This window comes from Ursus americanus, chromosome 27 (assembly GCF_024610735.1).
Source record: "Ursus americanus isolate L20-20 chromosome 27, mUrsAme1.1.p, whole genome shotgun sequence".
NCBI lineage: Eukaryota > Metazoa > Chordata > Mammalia > Carnivora > Ursidae > Ursus > Ursus americanus.
In genome coordinates, this window is record NC_142153.1 from 38889469 (window position 1) to 38907565 (window position 18097).

An 18097-nucleotide genomic window follows, 5' to 3' on the forward strand; every position below is an offset into this window, starting at 1 on the left:
TGCCTGTACCCTTTGCCTGTGCCTTTGGATGCCTCATTTGTGCCTCGTTGTCTGGTGTCTGCCCTACTTCTGCCACGTGTTAGGTCAGGTTGGAGCCAGGGTGGCCCTGGTGTGGATGGTGAAGCCCACGCTGGGGCTGCAGCTGGAGGTGAAGGAGGGTGTGGGGAGCACCCACAAACCCTGAAGGGGAGGCAGACCGCAGTTAGAAACACAAGCCAGCACATAGGTGACCTCACAGCTGGGGTGTCTGGCCGAGAATCAAAGACAGGAGAAGAGAAAGAGCCAGGCAGCCTGAGCGTATGGGTTTAGGATCCAGGCTGAACACACAGTGGTGTAGACAGTCTCTGACAGCAGCAGGAAGTGAACGCTCAGAGCTCGGAGCCCTACACCTAGCAGGTGCAGAGAGTCATGGGACCTGCCATCGTGTCGCCCAAGATGAAAATCTCTTGAATTCACGGACCCAGCCTGTGGAGGGCTTTGAGTATTGTGCTCTCTACAATATCATGCTTTACTGACAGTAATAATTCTTTCTAAAATTTTACTCGCTTTCTCTTTGGAACCCCAATGGTTTTCTTTTCTTTTTCTTTTTTTTTTTTAAAGATTTTATTTACTTGAGAGAGAGAAAGAACAGAGAGAGATAGAGAAGCAGACTCCCTGCTGAGCAGGGAGCCCAACACAGGGCTCGATCCCAGGACCCTGGGATTATGACCGAGCTGAAGGCAGATGCTTAATCGACTGAGCTACCCAGGCGCCCCAACCTAATGGTTTTCATACGTGCTCTGTACAGAAGAGTGGCCGAGAGCTGTACCAAGGGGATGGGAGAAAGTGTGCTGCCCCCCGCCGGTCCCCGGAGGGTGGGAGTTGCTGGCTCAGGCACTTTGTTGAGTGGTTTGGGCGATGTGGACGATCATGGGGAAGATGGCGGAACACCTGAGCATCTCGTTGGCTGGGGGCATTCTCCCCAGATGGCAAATCCTTTTTTTCCCCTAGCAGACAGCAAAGTAGAGCTGGGTTGCTACTTCTATTCTTCTGTTCTCTTTGGGAAAGGAAACAAGCTTATCAACCGCCCCCCCCGCCCCGCCCCAAAGACTTAAGGTATGAATCAAATAAATGCCTAATGAAATCCTCGACTTTACTAAGTTTTGCCTCATTTGCTCATCTTCGATGGCAGGGCCTTCCTGGGTATAAGACTGAGCCAAGAGCTTCACATTCATTATCTTATTTAAACTCACCACTAATGTAATATTGTTCTCATTTTAAAGATGAGAAGACCGAGGCTTATAGAGATTAAATAATTTGTCCAGGGATGTAGAAGTAGTAGGACTTGACTGAGATCTGACTTTGAAATGAACTGGCATAACCAGTCATGTCATACTTAGCAATTCTGGGTTCCTATGAATTCCTCTCTACTATTCCTGTTGTCCCAAAGTAAAATTTTACCATAACCTGCTGTATTATCACCTCAAAATCACAAAGAAATAGAAAAACGACTTACCATTTATTTATTATTATCCCAGCCTTCATCAACTCCTGTCTATAAAACTGAGATATAGAGCTCACATAGACCTCGAGGTATGTTTGCCTTGATTATCTCATGGTAATAACACGGGATAGAGTTTGAGCCAGGAAGGGGAACCGGCAGGTGTCTAATGTGCTCCCTGCCTTTTCTAGATGAAGATGTCGAGACTCATAGAGCCTTTGTGAGTTGGCTATTATAGGGATCATTGAAGTCTGGCATAGGACTCAGGTTTCCACACTTCCATTTTAGTGTTCTTTCCCCAAGCTCGCCGTCCCGCCCAGAGCCCTGATCCTTCCCAGAATCTCGCTGAGGTTGGTGGGTGAAGACGCAGAGGCTCAGAGCACTGAAGTGATAATTGCTAAAGAAGCCAAAGGGACTTAGTAGTGGAAGCTTCAGAACCCTGGTTACTGTCTTGGGGTGCCTTCTATCACCCCACCCCAGCTCCCCAAGCCTTGCCATGCTGTGCCCAGTAGGGACTGCCCTCTCTGTAGGTCTCTGAGTGGCCATGTAGCCTTGAGCCTACTGACAGGGAGGGAGAGAGGAGGGAGGGAGACCCATAACCACATTGTGTCTTATTATGACTTACTGTGAAAATACTGAAGGATGGCTGGGAAAAATTTGGTGCGTGTGTGTGTGTTTCTTTTACTGTCCTCTACTTTTCTTTCTTTTTTTTTTGGTGAAAAAAAATCAGATTTTGTAAATAGTAAGGGATTCTTCCTATTTAGAGACAAAAAAAAAAAAAAGGAAAAGTGAACTGCTTGCTTCCATTTCCAGCAATATAGCCAACTCTCTATCCTGAAAAGCCCCAGATTAGAAAAAGTAAATCTATAAATTTCCAGGTGAAATATTTCATAGTATTTCTTGGCTGTTCAATCTCATAAAACACAGTGATCTCCATCCACCATTAAGCTAGCAACTCAGTTCCCAAGGGAACTGGTCTGCTCATGCTGAGCAAGGAAACTGGTAGAGGGGCCAACTGCAAGGAGGTCTGACTATTTAGAATAGCAATAGGAAAGAGAAAGAAGAAAGAAAGAAAAAGAAAGAAAGAAAGAAAGAAAGAAAGAAAGAAAGAAAGAAAGAAAGAAAGAAAGAAAGAAAGAAAGAAAGAAAGAAAAAGAAAGAAAGGGAAAGAGAGAAAGAAAAGGGAGGGAGGGAGGGAGAAAGGGAGGGAGGGAGGGAGAGAGAGAGAGGGAAAAGGAGAGTGAGAGGGAGGGAGGAAGATGGAAAGAGGGAGGAAAAAGAGGCAGGAGGAGGAAGAAAGAAGTGAGGAAGGGAGGGAAGGAGAGGCGGGAACATATTAGACAGTAACCTGGGAGCCACTATGTGTGTGGACAAAGTTGAATCATTCTAAGGTCTCGTGTTGTTGGGGAGAACATGGAGATAGTGATTAATTTTAATTTAAAAATATATATATAAGAATGTTTGCCAAAATAGGGTAATCCCTGAAAGAATAGAAAGAGAGGAAGAAATGGAATGCAGAGAAAAGAGAGAGCTTCGACCATCTCATGTGACACAGTAAAGAACTTTGTGAGCTTTCCACAGGTGGACCCCTTGCCTTGGCGGGCAGAAGAAGGTATGTGTGTGTCCAGCCCTGGACCAGGTAGAGGGTGTTCATTAAAAATAATTAGGGGTGCCTGAGTGATGCAGTTGGTTAAGGAACTGACTCTTGGTTTTTGGCTCAGGTCATGATCTCGGGGTCATGAGATCGAGGTCTGCATGGGGCTCCACGCTGAGTGCCAAGTCTGCTGGAGACTTTCTCTCCCTCTCCCTCTGCCCCTCCCCACCGCTTCTGCACTCTCTCTCAAATAAATAAATCTTAAAAAAAATTAAATTAACATTTACTGAGCACTAACCAATTGCCAGGCCCAATTCTAAGCTCTTGACGTGTATCTCACTGAATCCTCAGACCAACCCCCTTAGAGGGGTGCCTTTGTTCCCTCCACCCTGTTACAGACCAAGAACTGAGGAAAAAGAGCGATTATAGGGCACGTCCACGGTCACCTGGCTGGGCAGCGGAGATGCCAGTATTCGGACACTGACGCATACATTCCAGAGCCTTCCCTTGTGACTCCTATACCACGCCGCCCTGGCAAAATCTTTGCAGGGAAATCCTTGCCGTAGCAAAATTCCAGAGAGGGAGTCAAGGGAACCATGTCCCTCCAAGATGGCTCAAAGCCTGTCCCGTCCGTTCTCGGGTCCTGGGCCCCCGAGCCTCCTTCCGGGAACCTGCAGCTGCACACAGCCGGGACCCATTGCCCCGATGTCATGGGTACAGTCCAGTGCTGCAGTTCTCGAACTTGGATCACGTGTAACTCTGACAAGTGCGTAGAATCGCTTTCTCTTAAACTTTTAGATTTTGGTGGCTGAGGTTGTGGTGGCGATTACAACACTCTGTGATGACACATAAAAGCCAACTGGATGGTCTTCTCCTCATCGTTGCATACATAGGATATATCTAGCCTCTCTCCCCAAGCAGTTAGTTTTCACTTGTTACAGAATCTAACTTTAAAATATCACACTTGCAGTGCCACCTATTCATTAGCATATGGGTGATGACTCTGAATACATTTATTTGTTAGGACCAAACATGGGTGGATTTCCTTATGCCTGAAACTGAAATAACATAAGTTTGAAATTGTATAATGGTTCTGGAAAATTCCATGGAAGGCTTACCTTCAAGGATTTGGAGGTGTGTAAAACACAGTGTCTGGAGGCCAGGAAGCCAGATCTGATATCCCCTGGAAATCAGTCTTTGAGATTTTTGAAGAAAACTGTGTCAAGTAACTGTGACTCTTTCTTATCTCTGGTTCAATCTTCTCTTTCCTTCATTGCCGTCTGTCTTTTTTGTAGCTTCTTATTTGGGTTGGGCCTTTTCCCACCTCTAGGATACTCTCCCTCCTTTCTTCTGAGGAGCCACTGAGATAGACAGTTTCCTGACTGGCACAGAGGTCTGTCCACACAGAGCCCAAATGCAGGCTGAGGCCAAGGCTCGACTGTCAGAACTGGGTTTTTTGTGTGCCGAAGCATGTTCCACATGTAAAATGTTAGAAAGTGTGTCATTGTCCCTTTCCTCTGCTGCCAGTGGCCTCAACACAGTGGCCTGGAGGAAGCCACCAGTGGCGTCTTAACACAGTCATTCCCTCCTTCTCTGTGGGAAGTGAGAGAGCGCCGGGGACAGAAATCTGGGGAAGGCTGAGTTCACGTTCCCTTCACAAGGAGCAGTTGCCGTCACAGGCAGTTACCTGAGCCGGTTGGTGTTTTGTTTTTTGGCAAAGGGGGGCATAGCAGAGCCGATTCAGTACATGTGTTGGCCAGAACTAAACGTTTGCTACAGATCTTTGAATCCTCAGCGTTTTAGTCAGAGGAGAAAGAAGAGCAGATAGAGACACCCAAAATATTATTATTTTACATTTAAAAATAACATCTTCTTGGTAACTTCTCTTATCTCCCCACTTGAGATTTATTTATTTGCACCTATAAAGCAAAACTTAAAATTTTTTGACTAATCTTCCTGAAAGTAGGGTGACCAGATGTCCCTGTTTGCCCAGGAGGGCACTGGTTTAAGCATTTTGTCCTAGTCTAATTAATAGCATTCTTTCTACTTTAAAAAGTGTCCTAGTGGAATAATAAATAATATGGTAACTCTAATGAAAGTTGCTGCAAACGATTTTTAGGTTATAGCTACTCCTCTGTGTTTGAACTAGAGGGTCCACAGCGCTTTTAAAATAACCAAATGAACAATAATAGGAAGATTGAAGATTATTGTCCACAAGTCTAATTACTTCAACTCCTAGTGAAAGAAAGCTAAAAAAATATTTCAAATGGACTCAGCAGAAATTATTAAATAACTGCATCTGTGTGCTTTTCACTCCATATTAAAGTTTAAAATGTTGGGGCGCCTGGGTGGTTCAGTCGTTAAGCGTCTGCCTTCGGCTCAGGGCGTGATCCCGGCGTTCTGGGATCGAGCCCCACATCAGGCTCCTCTGCTGTGAGCCTGCTTCTTCCTCTCCCACTCCCCCTGCTTGTGTTCCCTCTCTCGCTGGCTGTCTCTATCTCTGTCAAATAAATAAATAAAATCTTTAAAAAAAAATAAAGTTTAAAATGTTGTTAGTAATTATTACATGATATTACCTATAAGTCCTATTTGCACTAGAAGTAGACATAGTTATTCGTAAGTACAGGCTGGGGGGCACCTGGGTGGCTCAGTCGTTAAATACAGGCTGGAATTTCCATATCTGGGACCTTTTTTTTTTTTTTTTTACAATTACTGTGATTCGATAGAATAGGAAACAGAGCTTTGCTTCTTTTTTGCTGTATGATTTTAATTGTTCATGTATAACATTTCCTTAAATTACAGGAAGGCACATGTTGGGAAAAAGATCCATCCTTTAAAGTCCATCTGTGATCTAGTGTGGGTTTTTTTCACTGGCTCGGGAAACGGGTCTGTGGTGACCTGCAAACAGAACTGAAGAAACAACGTTTCAAGATTGATTAGTCTGCAGGAGGGTGTGGGTTTAACTGAAACCTCGCGCAGCGTCCGCACAAGCCGCCGAGGGAGTTATTTGAGTCATCTGCAGAAATTCGTCTTCTGTGTCACACGCACCCCTATTCATAAAACTCATTAATAAGATAACAGAAATTTGTGGGCCATTCTAGCAATATAAAATGTGTGTGAACTTCATTCATACCGTGAGCAGATGAGCCTTGCAAGTGCTCGCATCAGTCCTTTCAGAGGCAGGTGGGTGGGGAGGGAAACTTCTGGACTGGGAATCTCAAGGATGGAAGCCTGGGTCCTCAACCTTCGTATGACTTCTGGGCAAATCCCTTACTGCCTTTGGGTCTTCGTTTCTTCCTCTTTAATTACAGCTCCTGCCTTGCTCGCCTCAGACCTCAGAGACTCAATAAACTGTAAAGTCCTGTGCAAACAGAAGGCGTCATGTATTATTCCTTAGCTGCAAGTGGACCTGAAGGAAAACAAAATCGATAGAATATTAGTTCCCTTACGATCCCAAATCCACTTTACATACCCATGGTATTTGTTGCATTCTGCTAGGACCACAGCACTGAAGAGGGTCTAAAATTAGCCCAGCACTGCACACATTTATCGAGGGCCTCCTTTTGGAAAGGCACGAGGCTTCCCTGATGACTAGAGTGAAGCTGTCCCCGGCCACCCCATTTTAAATCGCAAAGCTTCAGCCCGGTGTTTGTCCCTGGCTTTATTTTCTTCCATAGCAGTATTGCTATTTCACATTCTCTGTAACTTATTACTTTATTTGTTTATTGTTGAGGACGGTGACAGAACGTTTTGTTCTTTTTGCTCTTGATTTGTGACCGCAGAACTGACAGCCTTTGTTAGCACATAGCAGGTGCTCAGTGCGCTGTGGTTCCAGGAGCGAAATGGCCCTCGGTCTCAAGGAGCAGACAAGCCAGGGAGGCAGTTGGAAGCCCGGTGCAATATTCTGTTGTATGACAATGTGGTGAGCGCAGAACAAAGGCTTCACACTCTGCAGGAGAACCGAGGGCTGAGGGAGGGAGAAGGGGGAAAGCTTGTCAGAGTGCTGACCACAGTTCGAATCTCGAAGGATGAGTGAGTTTTCCAGGAGGATGAAGAGGTGATAGGCATCTCAGGCAAGCAGGGCGGCTTCCAAGAAGGCCCAGAGAAGGGAAATGACATTGTTGAGGAGTGGGCGTAGCTCTGCGTGTTGTGCCCATTGCAATGAGTGCCCAAGGTGATCCGTTGGGCCTTCAGGAGAAAATGCAAGGCCTTGTGTTCATACTACTCTTCTAAGTAAAAGGTACAACAGAAATGAAGACTTAGAGATTGAGGGCAGCAGCTGTATTGGGTGAGTGTGTTGGGTGGCTGTGTGTCACCTGGGGATGGCTTGGGAGCACATGGCTTGGAGGCCATTTCTGTGTGGCCCTGTACTGTGTTTTTTTTTTTTTTTTATTTTTAATTTAAATTGAATTTAGTTAACATATAGTGTGTTATTAGATTCAGGGGTAAAAGTTAGTGATTCATCAGTTGCGTATAACACCCATTGCTCATTCCGTCACATGCCCTTCCTAATGCCCATCACCCAGTTACCCCTTCCCCCCCCTCCCCTCCAGCAACCCTCAGTTTGTTCCCTAGAGTTAAGGGTCTCTTATGGTTTGTCTCCCTCTCTGTTTTCATCTTATTTTATTTTTCCTTCCCTTCCCCTGTGTTCATCTGTCTTGTTTCTTAGATTCCACATATGAGTGAGATCATAGGGTACTTGTCTTTCTCTGATTGACTTATTTTGCTTAGCATAATACGCTCTAGTTCCATCCACATCATTGCAGATGGCAAGATTTCATTCTTTTTGATGGCTGAGTAATATTCCTCTCTGTGTGTGTGTGTGTGTGTGTGTGTGTGTGTGTGTGTGTGTGTGTGTATACACCACATCTTCTTTATCCATTCATCTCTCCATGGACATCTGGGCTCTTTCCACAGTTTGGCTATTGTGGACATTGCTGCTATAAACATTGGGGTGCAGGTGCCCCTTCAAATCAGTATTTTTGTGTCCTTTGGATAAATACCTAGTAGTGCAATTGCTAGGTCGTGGGGTAGTTCTATATATAACTTCTTGAGGAACCTGCATACTGTTTTCCAGAGTGGCTGCACCAGTTTGCATTCCCAACAGTGTAAGAGGGTTCCCCTTTCTCTAGCTGTGTTTTGCTTTTAGGATATTCCTCTCTGTTGCAGATTATCTGTGCTCAGGAAGTGGATTTACAGCTCACACAATCTTCACATTTTGTCACGAGGTGAGGAGTAACCAGGAGAAGAATTTCTAGACAGAAAGCCCCCTGGTTATCTTGTGGCAGAACACTTTAAGGAGTTGTTCAACATAAAGATACAGTATTTTTTATTATAAAATGATGAGAGTTAACAATTTTGCTGACCGGGGCGCCTGGGTGGCACAGCGGTTAAGCGTCTGCCTTCGGCTCAGGGCGTGATCCCGGCGTTATGGGATCGAGCCCCACATCAGGCTCCTCCGCTAGGAGCCTGCTTCTTCCTCTCCCACTCCCCCTGTTTGTGTTCCCTCTCTCGCTGGCTGTCTCTATCTCTGTCAAATAAATAAAATCTTTAAAAAAAACAACAAAAAACAATTTTGCTGACCTTTTCTGCGTACAAGGTTGATACCACTCACTATAATCTGAGGAACCCACCAATACTGTGATTTTAGCTCGTCTTCTATGGTTAGTCAAGTATGAGCTGAACATTCATGGAGACATTGTGTCGGGTTGTGACCAAAATCCTGGTGGTCCAGGGGAGAACTCAGCCTACCTACTGAAGCTTGGCCATGGAAGCAGAAGCTTCTCACTGTCCTGTAAGCCTGACATGTCCATGAAAAATGGAAAGAGTTACTTAAGGGATTGTTAATATTACCAGTCGTGTCAATTGGGCAACGTTCTACTTTTTCTCCTCTCAATCTGCATGGAGGTGAGGTGACTCAAATTTTTCATTCACTCCATTCACTCCACTTGTTTCGTTCTGAAGCTTATTGGATCATGTGAGAAAGCCCGGTATACATCTGCATGGGTTTCAGAGAAATATTAGGCCTTTCTAGAGGAAGCTGATTCTCTGTGAGAGCGTGCCTAGTTGCCCCGGCCTTGTAAATGGCCATATTTTGGTGCTATCTTTCATTACTCGAAGTCTTGTGAGGGTAAGTTTAGGTTCCTTAGGTTGCTATTTTGCAAAGACAGTTTTTCAGTATAAGGAGGATTAAAAGAGGTGGTTTTGAAGCTGGACGTAGGGGCTGCACACCAAGATTATCGTGAACGGGGTTCTCTTAGTTGGCTGAACCACCAGATGAAAACTCTTCTGATTTTACTGAAAGGATGTTAAGCATTTGAAGAGAGACTTGCAAGCTTGATATGAGATCCTCATGGGTACTTTTCCAAAGAGGGCAGAAGGTATTACTATGTGGCATATTCAGAAGAAAAACCCATTCTGAGGTTTACCTCAGGTAACAGAACTGTTGAACAGAAGTCAGCTGCCTCATGGTCAGTGTCAAAATCTTATCAGAGAAGATGGTTAAATAGCTTTATGATTTCCAACTGCGTTCACATTTGATTTGGGGCTTCTCCGTTCTAGTTAATATAGAGACTGAAATGTATAATCTTTTTATGACTATACAGTCTGAGTTTTGCCTTCAAGTATTTAATATTGATCCAAATTACTGACGATCAATTTCCATTTTTAATTGTAAAACTTATTTTGAAGTATATATTTAGACAAATAAATGAGTCATATGATTATATATATCTTATTTTCATTTGTGATATTTAAATTTATAATATAGTTTTATTTCACTGAAGATTTTTGGTTACCCTTTGTGTATCTTTGGCACGTGACACTGGGTTTCTGTTTATGGCCAGCCACTGCTTCCCTAGTGCCTTGACTCAGGCCTTTGGGACAAAGGAAGGCAGTAGAAAGCAAGAGGAATATGGTGACAACTGGGGGTGGTGAGGGGCATGGGATGGATGGGAGGGAACCCTGAGGGAGAGAAGCGTAGGCTAGTTGATTCCCACGTTCTTGCTTTATGAGACTGGATGCCTGGGAGCACCACTCACCATGTTCGGAAAGCCAGAGGTTGGGAGAGCGGGGATGAAGATGATTAATTTTGTGTAATGAGCAGCTTGAGTTTGATTGTCCATGGAGAATCTGAGGAAAATATTCAGTTGACAGACTAGGGGAGAGGTCAGATGGTGAGAGTTTGGGGAAAGCTTTCACGTCCAGGGGTTAACACGAAGCAGAGGGTGTAGTCGAGCTTAGCTAGAGAGACTGAAGGAACCCAGAGAACGCCAGCTGGACGAGACCCTTAGCTTCCTCTGTGGATTTCAGACCAGTGTCTTCGCTCAGGCTACTTTCTCCGGTTGGTAGAAACGGAGAGTTAGAATGGAGTGTTCGTGAATATGTTCGTTCGTTCATTCATTCATTCATTCATTCATTCATAATATACATTTAAAGAGCAAAAACCTCAGTGTCTGTAAACTTAAAAGGAATCTTAAAAATTTGTTCTCTCGATCTTTACAAATTCAAACGCATCCTTGAAGGACACCTTTCCCACTAATACTTTGCTGGCACCTGACCCTGCTGGTTTACTTCTGAGCCTGTGCTATGCTCATGGCCTCCCTGATGTTAGCCCGTGGTTTCAAAGGTGATGGAGGAGAAGGTGTGTGCAACCAGTGCGGGCAGGTCAGAAGGCCAGTGCGCACTAGCTCGTCCTTCCGGCAGCAGTGCACACGTCCTCTGTTCTTTTTCTTCTTACAATATCGGTGAAATATACATAAAACAGTTACCATTTTAATTATGTTTGAGTTAGTGGCACGATGCACATTTACATTGTTGTGCAACCATCACCACCATCCGTCTCCAGAACTTGTTCATCTTCCCAAATGGAAAGGTACTTCATTTAAGGGGAATCATACGGTCCTTTTGCGTCTGGCGTCTTCCACTTCACTTAATGTCTTCACGGTTCACCCGTGTTGTGGCCTGTGTCAGAATGCCTTCCTCTTTAAGGCCGAGCACCATTCCATCGTCTGGACAGGCCACATTCTGTTCGTCCACTCACTGATGGACACTTCGGCTGTTTCCAGCTTCTCTGGACTCTCTTCTTGATCCCAGTGACTTCTGCACTTGAATCCACGTGTGCGAGGCAGTGAATGCCTCAGCTCCCGAGTTTGCTCTAGCTGGGCTGGGTGTTCTCTTCTTTCTATTTTCCTAGCCCGGGGTCTGGATGCTGTGTATTTCACCTACGCAGCTCAGCAGTGCCCACTGTGTCTGCGTGCTCGCTGGTAAATCCCTGGCCCCCACTGGAATTTAGCCTGTTTTGTTAATTTGATACAAAGCAGGGTTCATAGGTGAACAAAAGGATCCAGAAAGGATTCAGGTTTTTAAAATGCTTCCCTCCCTCAGTGTTCAATAGTAATAATAAAATTGGTTATCTTTTATTGGTGCTTTCTTTCTACTTGTTAGCAGTCAATCAGGACATTGGTATATTTACCGCAAATCCTCGCTGCAACCCTTTGAGAGAAGTATTATTCCCATCACAATTGAAAAAACAAATGGAACTCAAAGACTGACTTTTCCAGGTCCCCCCCTAAGATATGATCGCCCATATCCTGGGCATCCCCACGCCTCCCTGCCTTCTGTTACTCTGCCTGCGATCAGTCTGGCATTGAGATGTGTCTCACATTACAATGTTGCCAGCCCCCCCATCAGCAGGCCTCCCAGACTCAGGCCCCTCTTGAGTTACTTCTCCTTGGTGACTCCCTCCATCCCCGTACATTGCTATCTTTGAGGGTGGCATTCACCGACAACCGTTACTCATTACGGCCCTGTCAGGAGCGAATGACAAGTGACAATGTACCTAAGTGAGGATAAGAGACATTCAACTTAGATTTTGATAGCAAGGGAAAGGAAACCTATGCATACATTCTCATTATTCTTAAGAGTTCTCTTAAACGTGTTTTATCCTATGGATTATCACTTCCTGGGGTGTTTCAGCCACCACCTGTCCAGCATCTTCTAAGAAGGACCATACGTGCCAGAGCTGTCAGTTAAAATTGTAACTAGCAGTTTGGAGCCTGGGTTAAGGAAAACAAAATGTGGACAAAAGTGCCCTGAGGATAATGCCTTGGTCAGCTACCTTAGTTAGCAGCCTTTGAAGGCCATCATCTCCCAGGCCCTACGGATATGGACATACACCTAGGGACGTAGGAGTGTAGCTATGTGTCCCATAAGAAATTCCCCCAATTTTCCATCTCACAAGCCTCTGAAATAGCCCTAGTCCATCAGGGGCGTGCTCTTTTCCAGATTCCACCCAGCTTTATCACCTCATCCACACAGCTGCCCAACTTCATGGTGTGTATGTACGCCTTTTTTTTTTTTTTTTTTTTTGCTAATCGGTGCATTAGTCAAAGTAACCTATTGATTATCATCTGCAAATCATGCTTCAGGACGAAGCAGAAAGAGAAATTACTATCAGACTTGGATTTCTGAGTTTTAGGGGCAGGCGACTGGGTGGCTGAGTTGGTGAAACATCTGACTCTTGATTTCAACTCAGGTCATGATTTCAGGGTCTTGAGATCAAGCACCTCATCAGGCTCTGTGTTGGTCATGGATCCTGCTTAAGACTCTCTCTCTCTCTCTCTGCCCCTTCCCGCTCATGCTCTTGCTCTCTCTCTAAAAAAAAAGAAAATAAATAAAAATAACAAAATAAAAAATTTAAAGAATTTAAAAAAAGAATTCTGATTTTTATTTGACAAATATTTTAAGCACAAAGTTCCATGCATGTATCGTGTAACATACATCAATGACTATTTCCTTTCTGCACACTTAGGTCTTTTACCATACCAGTCATACTTGACTGCACCCCAGGGCATTGTGTGCTTAGGAGGTCCTGGATTGAAATTCATCTTTTCTAGGCTACACGGTCAAGGCTTGGACCTGTTACCACTTGTATTTATGCTTGTATTTATTTCCCACTCATCTCAACCTTTACTCCAGTGATTCGGTTTCTCCCCTATCTATTCCATGTTCAGTCTGTAGTCAGTATGGGCATTCTAATGTCTGAGGGGGGCTTTCTGTGCACAGCAAAGATAGTTTACAGATATTTAGGTCGTTCATTAATGTTCAGTATGCTAGAGATACAAATTGAAAAAAATCAAATTTTCTTTTACGAGAGATACACACTGAACAAAAAATGTCCTTAAGTTTTTAGATTCAGTTAGCTCTACTTGTAAATTTACAAGAATAAAATAAAATAAAAACCTGTAACTCTTGGGGGAACTTTGAAAAAATTTGATTAATTCAAATTGAAGACTTAAGTCCCTTTCCTCAACAATTAGTTCCATTTAGAAACACAGTTAAGTACATTCCCTTAAAAACTTAAATTGCATTTATAAATTTGGTATGTTTAATTTTTAAAAAGCACTTAGTATGTCTGACTGGGAAGGCTTCAGACCAAATGTTCCAGACTACTAGCTCTGGCTTCATTAGTCATCCAGTACATGCCAGGCACTGCTAGCCACTGGGGATACAGCTCCGAACACGTGAGCAACAGTGAATAAAACAGAAGAATCCCTTACCTTCATAGAGGTTATATTCTTACAACTCTTAAGCTCATTAAACTCTTGAAACCTAATAAACCAAAGTTTTAAATGAGAATTTCAAAGGTAGAATTCTTATACCTTTCAACTTAAAAGTATTGGTCTAAAATCAGTTACACATTTGAGTTAGAATCACAAAACAAACGTGTATGTAATTAGAGTCTATAACCTGATCGTCTCTCATCTGATATGTAAATACCAAGTATACAGATGATTCTTAAGCTTGATTTTAAAAGTACTAATACTGTAAACTTGATTTGCTTTATCATGTCTCCATTTATTTCTAAACTTTCTAGTACTGAATACTAGATTATGCAGCTGAGCTTCTGCGATGTTCCTAACCCAGATACATGATTGTCTCATGTAGGTTGAGAGATTTGAAACTAGTGGGACTGGGGACCTACAGGTTGCATATGACCAGAGTGAACATTTCCATAGGACAGATGGATACACTGAGCCTGATTTTAACAATGACTACAATAACAGGGGATTCCACATTCACTGGTTTCATAGTATGCTATTTGCTAGAGTCGAACCTTAACTTCATAACCTTTTTCGATATTGTCATCTGATTTGGATAGGTAAATTATGTAACTATCCCTACCTCTCCTACTTTACTATCTGATTCCATTCAGCTAACCCAACCCATTCTGATTCTTCGTGGCTGGCTATTTGGCTTTGCCTGCGAGGGTACTCGATTTATGTACATTGGACGATGCCCCCCACCCCGCAAGGCCAGCGTTCAGAGGTGGCTGAGTGTAGCTCTCCTTCCCAAATCTCCATCACCCCACCCCATTTTTTTCCATACAAACAATGAATATTTTCTCAGTTTTAAGTCAAGGGCAATTCAAGCTTGCTTTCCAGAGAATTCCTGGCCGACTCCTCCCTCCAAATAGATTCCCTCTGCTCAGCCCCTTCTATATAGAAATTTTACAACTATCATTGCTTCCTTGCTTAAAACCCTTCCGCAGTTCAAACTGCACTTGGGATAGAATACAAAACCCTTAATGCAAGTCCTTGCATGATCTGGCTCTCGCCTTCCTCCATGACCTCATCACACACCTTTCTCCTGTGCTCCAATTCCAGCCACCCTGGCCTTCTTTAACTGCTTCCAGCAGAAGCCATGCTTCTTTCCCACCTCAGGCCCTTTGCATGCACTGTTCCCACTTTCTGAAACACCATTTTCCCTACTCTTTGCTTGGATGACTCCTCATCCCATAGGTCTCAGATGAACTGTCATTTTTCTCATAGAGGTTCTTCTTCGTAGAATGTGGCACAGTTTGTGCCTTTATTTGCTTACTACGAGACCACTAAACTGTGTGGGGCCGTGCGTGGTGTTCTGTTTGTCCAGCACCCATCACAGTGCTGGCATATTCTAGATAGTCAGTAATTATTTACTGAATGAGTAAATACCACAGTTACCACGGCAATCACCGTTAACCCTCAGTGATAACTGTTGTAATCATTCATATCACCACTTCTGGCTCCTGGGAGGTACTGAGTAACTGTATGCTGAATTGGATTAAGATACTTAAACATCAACATCTGGTGCATTCATTGATACAGTTATTTTGTATTACCTTTATGGTTCTTTACACATTTAGTCTTCTATAGCTTCTAAAGCTGTAGTCTTTCTGCTCTTAGAAGATCTCTTTCAGTAAAGAAAACATTTTAGCAAAATGTGCCTTTTGGGAGACTTAGCCTTTCCTAATTTTAAAAAAAAGTCACTGACCATTAGCTAATTGGCTTACAGTTAGTACTAAATTTTGATTAATATAAGTTCCATATGTTACTTAGTGATCTTATTTGTTTGCTTGTTTGTTTACCCCCCAGCATCCCAAGAGATGGATTAGTTCCGCTGGTCCCAGGTTACAGAGGGCAGCCTTAAAATACTGAATGGAAACTCTAGTTCTAGATTATCTAATGCTGTGGCTTAAACCCTGCCCCCTCCGCATAGTTCTTCAAGAACCTTGCCGCCCCCCCCCCAAGAATTCAAGTCTCGGATTAGCACCGAATTGCTCTAGAACTCTTGAGTCTTAACCATTTAGAGCCTGCTGTTTTTCTGGTTTTTGTTTTTTGGCGGTATCAGCGTGATAAGATCATAGCCCCATAAAGATTTCATATCCTCGTTTCTGTACATTGGCAGCTGTGGCTACAAAACTACAGCATAAAAAAAAACCCCACAATTTTGAACGTTGCATCGTTAGTAATTTTTTAAAAAGTGCGAAAAAGGTAAAATATGCTGAAAAAGAAAAATCAGGTTTATTTTTGTTGTTTATAACACCCGAGCATTTTTGGAAACCCAAATGTGGGGGTATGAGCGTTTTGAAAAAAAACGTCGTCGGGGTTCGCAGCGTTGTGACCGCGCGCCTTTAACTCGGCGTGACCTCGGCGTCCCGGGCCCCGCGCCTCGGCCGGGGCGGCGCGTCCCTCCCCTCCCCTCCCCTCCCCTCCCGCGTCGCGCGCATTGTTGTCCTATAGCGATTGGTTGCTGGACCAGAAGCTGCTGTGCAGAGCCGTGCTGTGTAAAAGACCTGAATGCAGGTTAGCGGGCGGCTAGTGACTTACGCGGGGGATCGAGGGAGAGAGAGGAAGAGCCGGAGGCCACCACCACTGCTTTTCCCAGGCGGCGTGGACCAGGCGCCCCGGCGTTTGCGGCTGTCGGAGGAGCCCCCGGTGGCGGCCCCTCCTCCGGCTCTCGCTGACCTCGCGGTTGGCGCAGGTGGGCAAGACAGGGCACCGCACATCTCCCGGTTCCCACCGAGGGGGTTCGCTCTCTTTCTGCGAGGGGGAGGGAGCATCCTAGAAATATGTAAATATCCAAGCGCGGACTCCAGGCTGGGGCACCGGCCAAGGTCCCCGCGCCGCCGCAGGGTGTTTTACATGAAAAAGAGAAGCCTGACAGGATCCGTGCTCTAACTTAAGGCAGCTGGGTGATTAGCATGAGACTGGGCGGCTGCCCTGCTTCCTGCCCGTCAATAGCCATCGTGCGCGCTCGCGACCGAGCAGCGGTGCCACCGTGCGGGTGTGGATCGGCAGGCACGGCATCGTTGGCAGCCATGGCTCCCGACGCCCCCTCGGCCAGTAAGTAGGAGCATGCATGTGTAGGGGGGCACATGCGTGTCGGCGCGCGCGCGCGCGCGGGCACACACACACGCACGCACGCACACCACCCTGAGCCTCGGAAGGAGGAAGATTGACGAGGCGCTGCAGTTGCGAGGACGACTCGGGCTCTTCCTGGATTCCGCAGGAGCCCGCCTGCCGCAGCTGCTGTCTGCAGAGCCTGCTCGGATCCCTGTGCACACGCGCCCCCCATTCGAGCCTCTGTAATGAAGACTGCCTCCCAAGGACTGCAGGGGAGGCAGAGCCAGCCTGCGCCCGGGACTGCGGGCCGCGCGGCCAGAAGGCCCTGGGGGACACGACTTGGACACTGTCAACCCCACGCCTCGCTCTGAGCCGCCGGGTGCGGAGGGTCTGCCGCCGCCCCTCCGGTTTCCCGGGCGCCCGATCCCGGGTCAGCCCGGGAGGCCTCGGCTTCCTCATTTGTTTGGGTCTTTTGTGCCGTGGCTCACAGTTGGCTAAGCACTCCTGCGCTGAATCGGGCCATTGTCTGCGCTCCCATTGCTTTCACGCTGCAAGTCTCGGCGCCCCCACCCCGCCCGCCCCCTCCCCGCCTCCTCCTGGCCGGGGAGCCTCCTAACGTGCCTTTCCCCCCAGGAATCTGGAAGCTATAAGCCGGGCGGATTGCAAATGAAGTGTAATGCATTGTGGGACGTGTGTAAAATCGGAGCCTTCGCCGTGGGGGGGTGTGGGGGCGTGGGGAGGGCCGGACCCGCCGCTGGCGGTGTAGACGCCGACGAGGAGGGGCTGGGAAAATGTGCGCAGAGTCCGCCCGGGTCGTGCCCGCCGTAGACGGATGAAGCAGCGCGCTGCGCCCCGGCGCTGAGGCCCCCAGGATCGGGGCGGCAGGTCGCGCTCCCCACCATGAAGAAGACCCGGAGCACAACCTTGCGGCGAGCCTGGCCTAGCTCGGATTTCTCGGACCGGGCCTCGGACCGCATGAGGTCCCGCAGCGAGAAGGACTACCGCCTGCACAAGCGCTTCCCCGCGGCCTTCGCGCCCCAGGCTTCGCGGGGCTACATGACATCAGGTGGGTGCCCGCGTTTCTGCCCCCGGGCCGGGTCCGCGGGGCGTGCTCGGTGCGCCGCTGCCCGGGTGCTTAGGTGGGAGGACGGCCGGTGATGGATGCGCTAAGTTACGGGGAAAGCAGGAAAAAATTAGCTCCCATCCACCATTTTGTACCTCGGCAAGATCCACAGCAGGCCCGCTCAATATGGGGTTGGAGAGCTAGTAGTTAGGTACCACGAGGGAGGGGGACGTGCCGGGCGTCTTGGCCGCAGGAGATAAATGACTGCAAGCTCCTTGCGCCGCAGGCTCCTGGAG

General features: G+C 46.3%; 1 protein-coding gene across 5 annotated transcripts in view; it reads left to right on the plus strand.

Annotated features, from left to right (window-relative positions):
* STOX2 (storkhead box 2) overlaps window positions 1-18097 on the plus strand; it is a 210382-nt gene that overhangs the window by 86008 nt on the left and 106277 nt on the right. Inside the window, exon 1 of one of the 5 annotated variants that reach the window (XM_087856514.1) lies at window positions 16094-17804. The exons of the other annotated variants lie outside the window; for them this stretch is intronic. Within the exon in view, the coding sequence (XP_087712640.1) occupies window positions 17639-17804 (166 nt within the window). The 5' untranslated portion in view covers window positions 16094-17638. Of the gene's footprint in view, window positions 1-16093; window positions 17805-18097 lie in introns of those variants that run through there. 5 annotated transcript variants of the gene reach the window in all.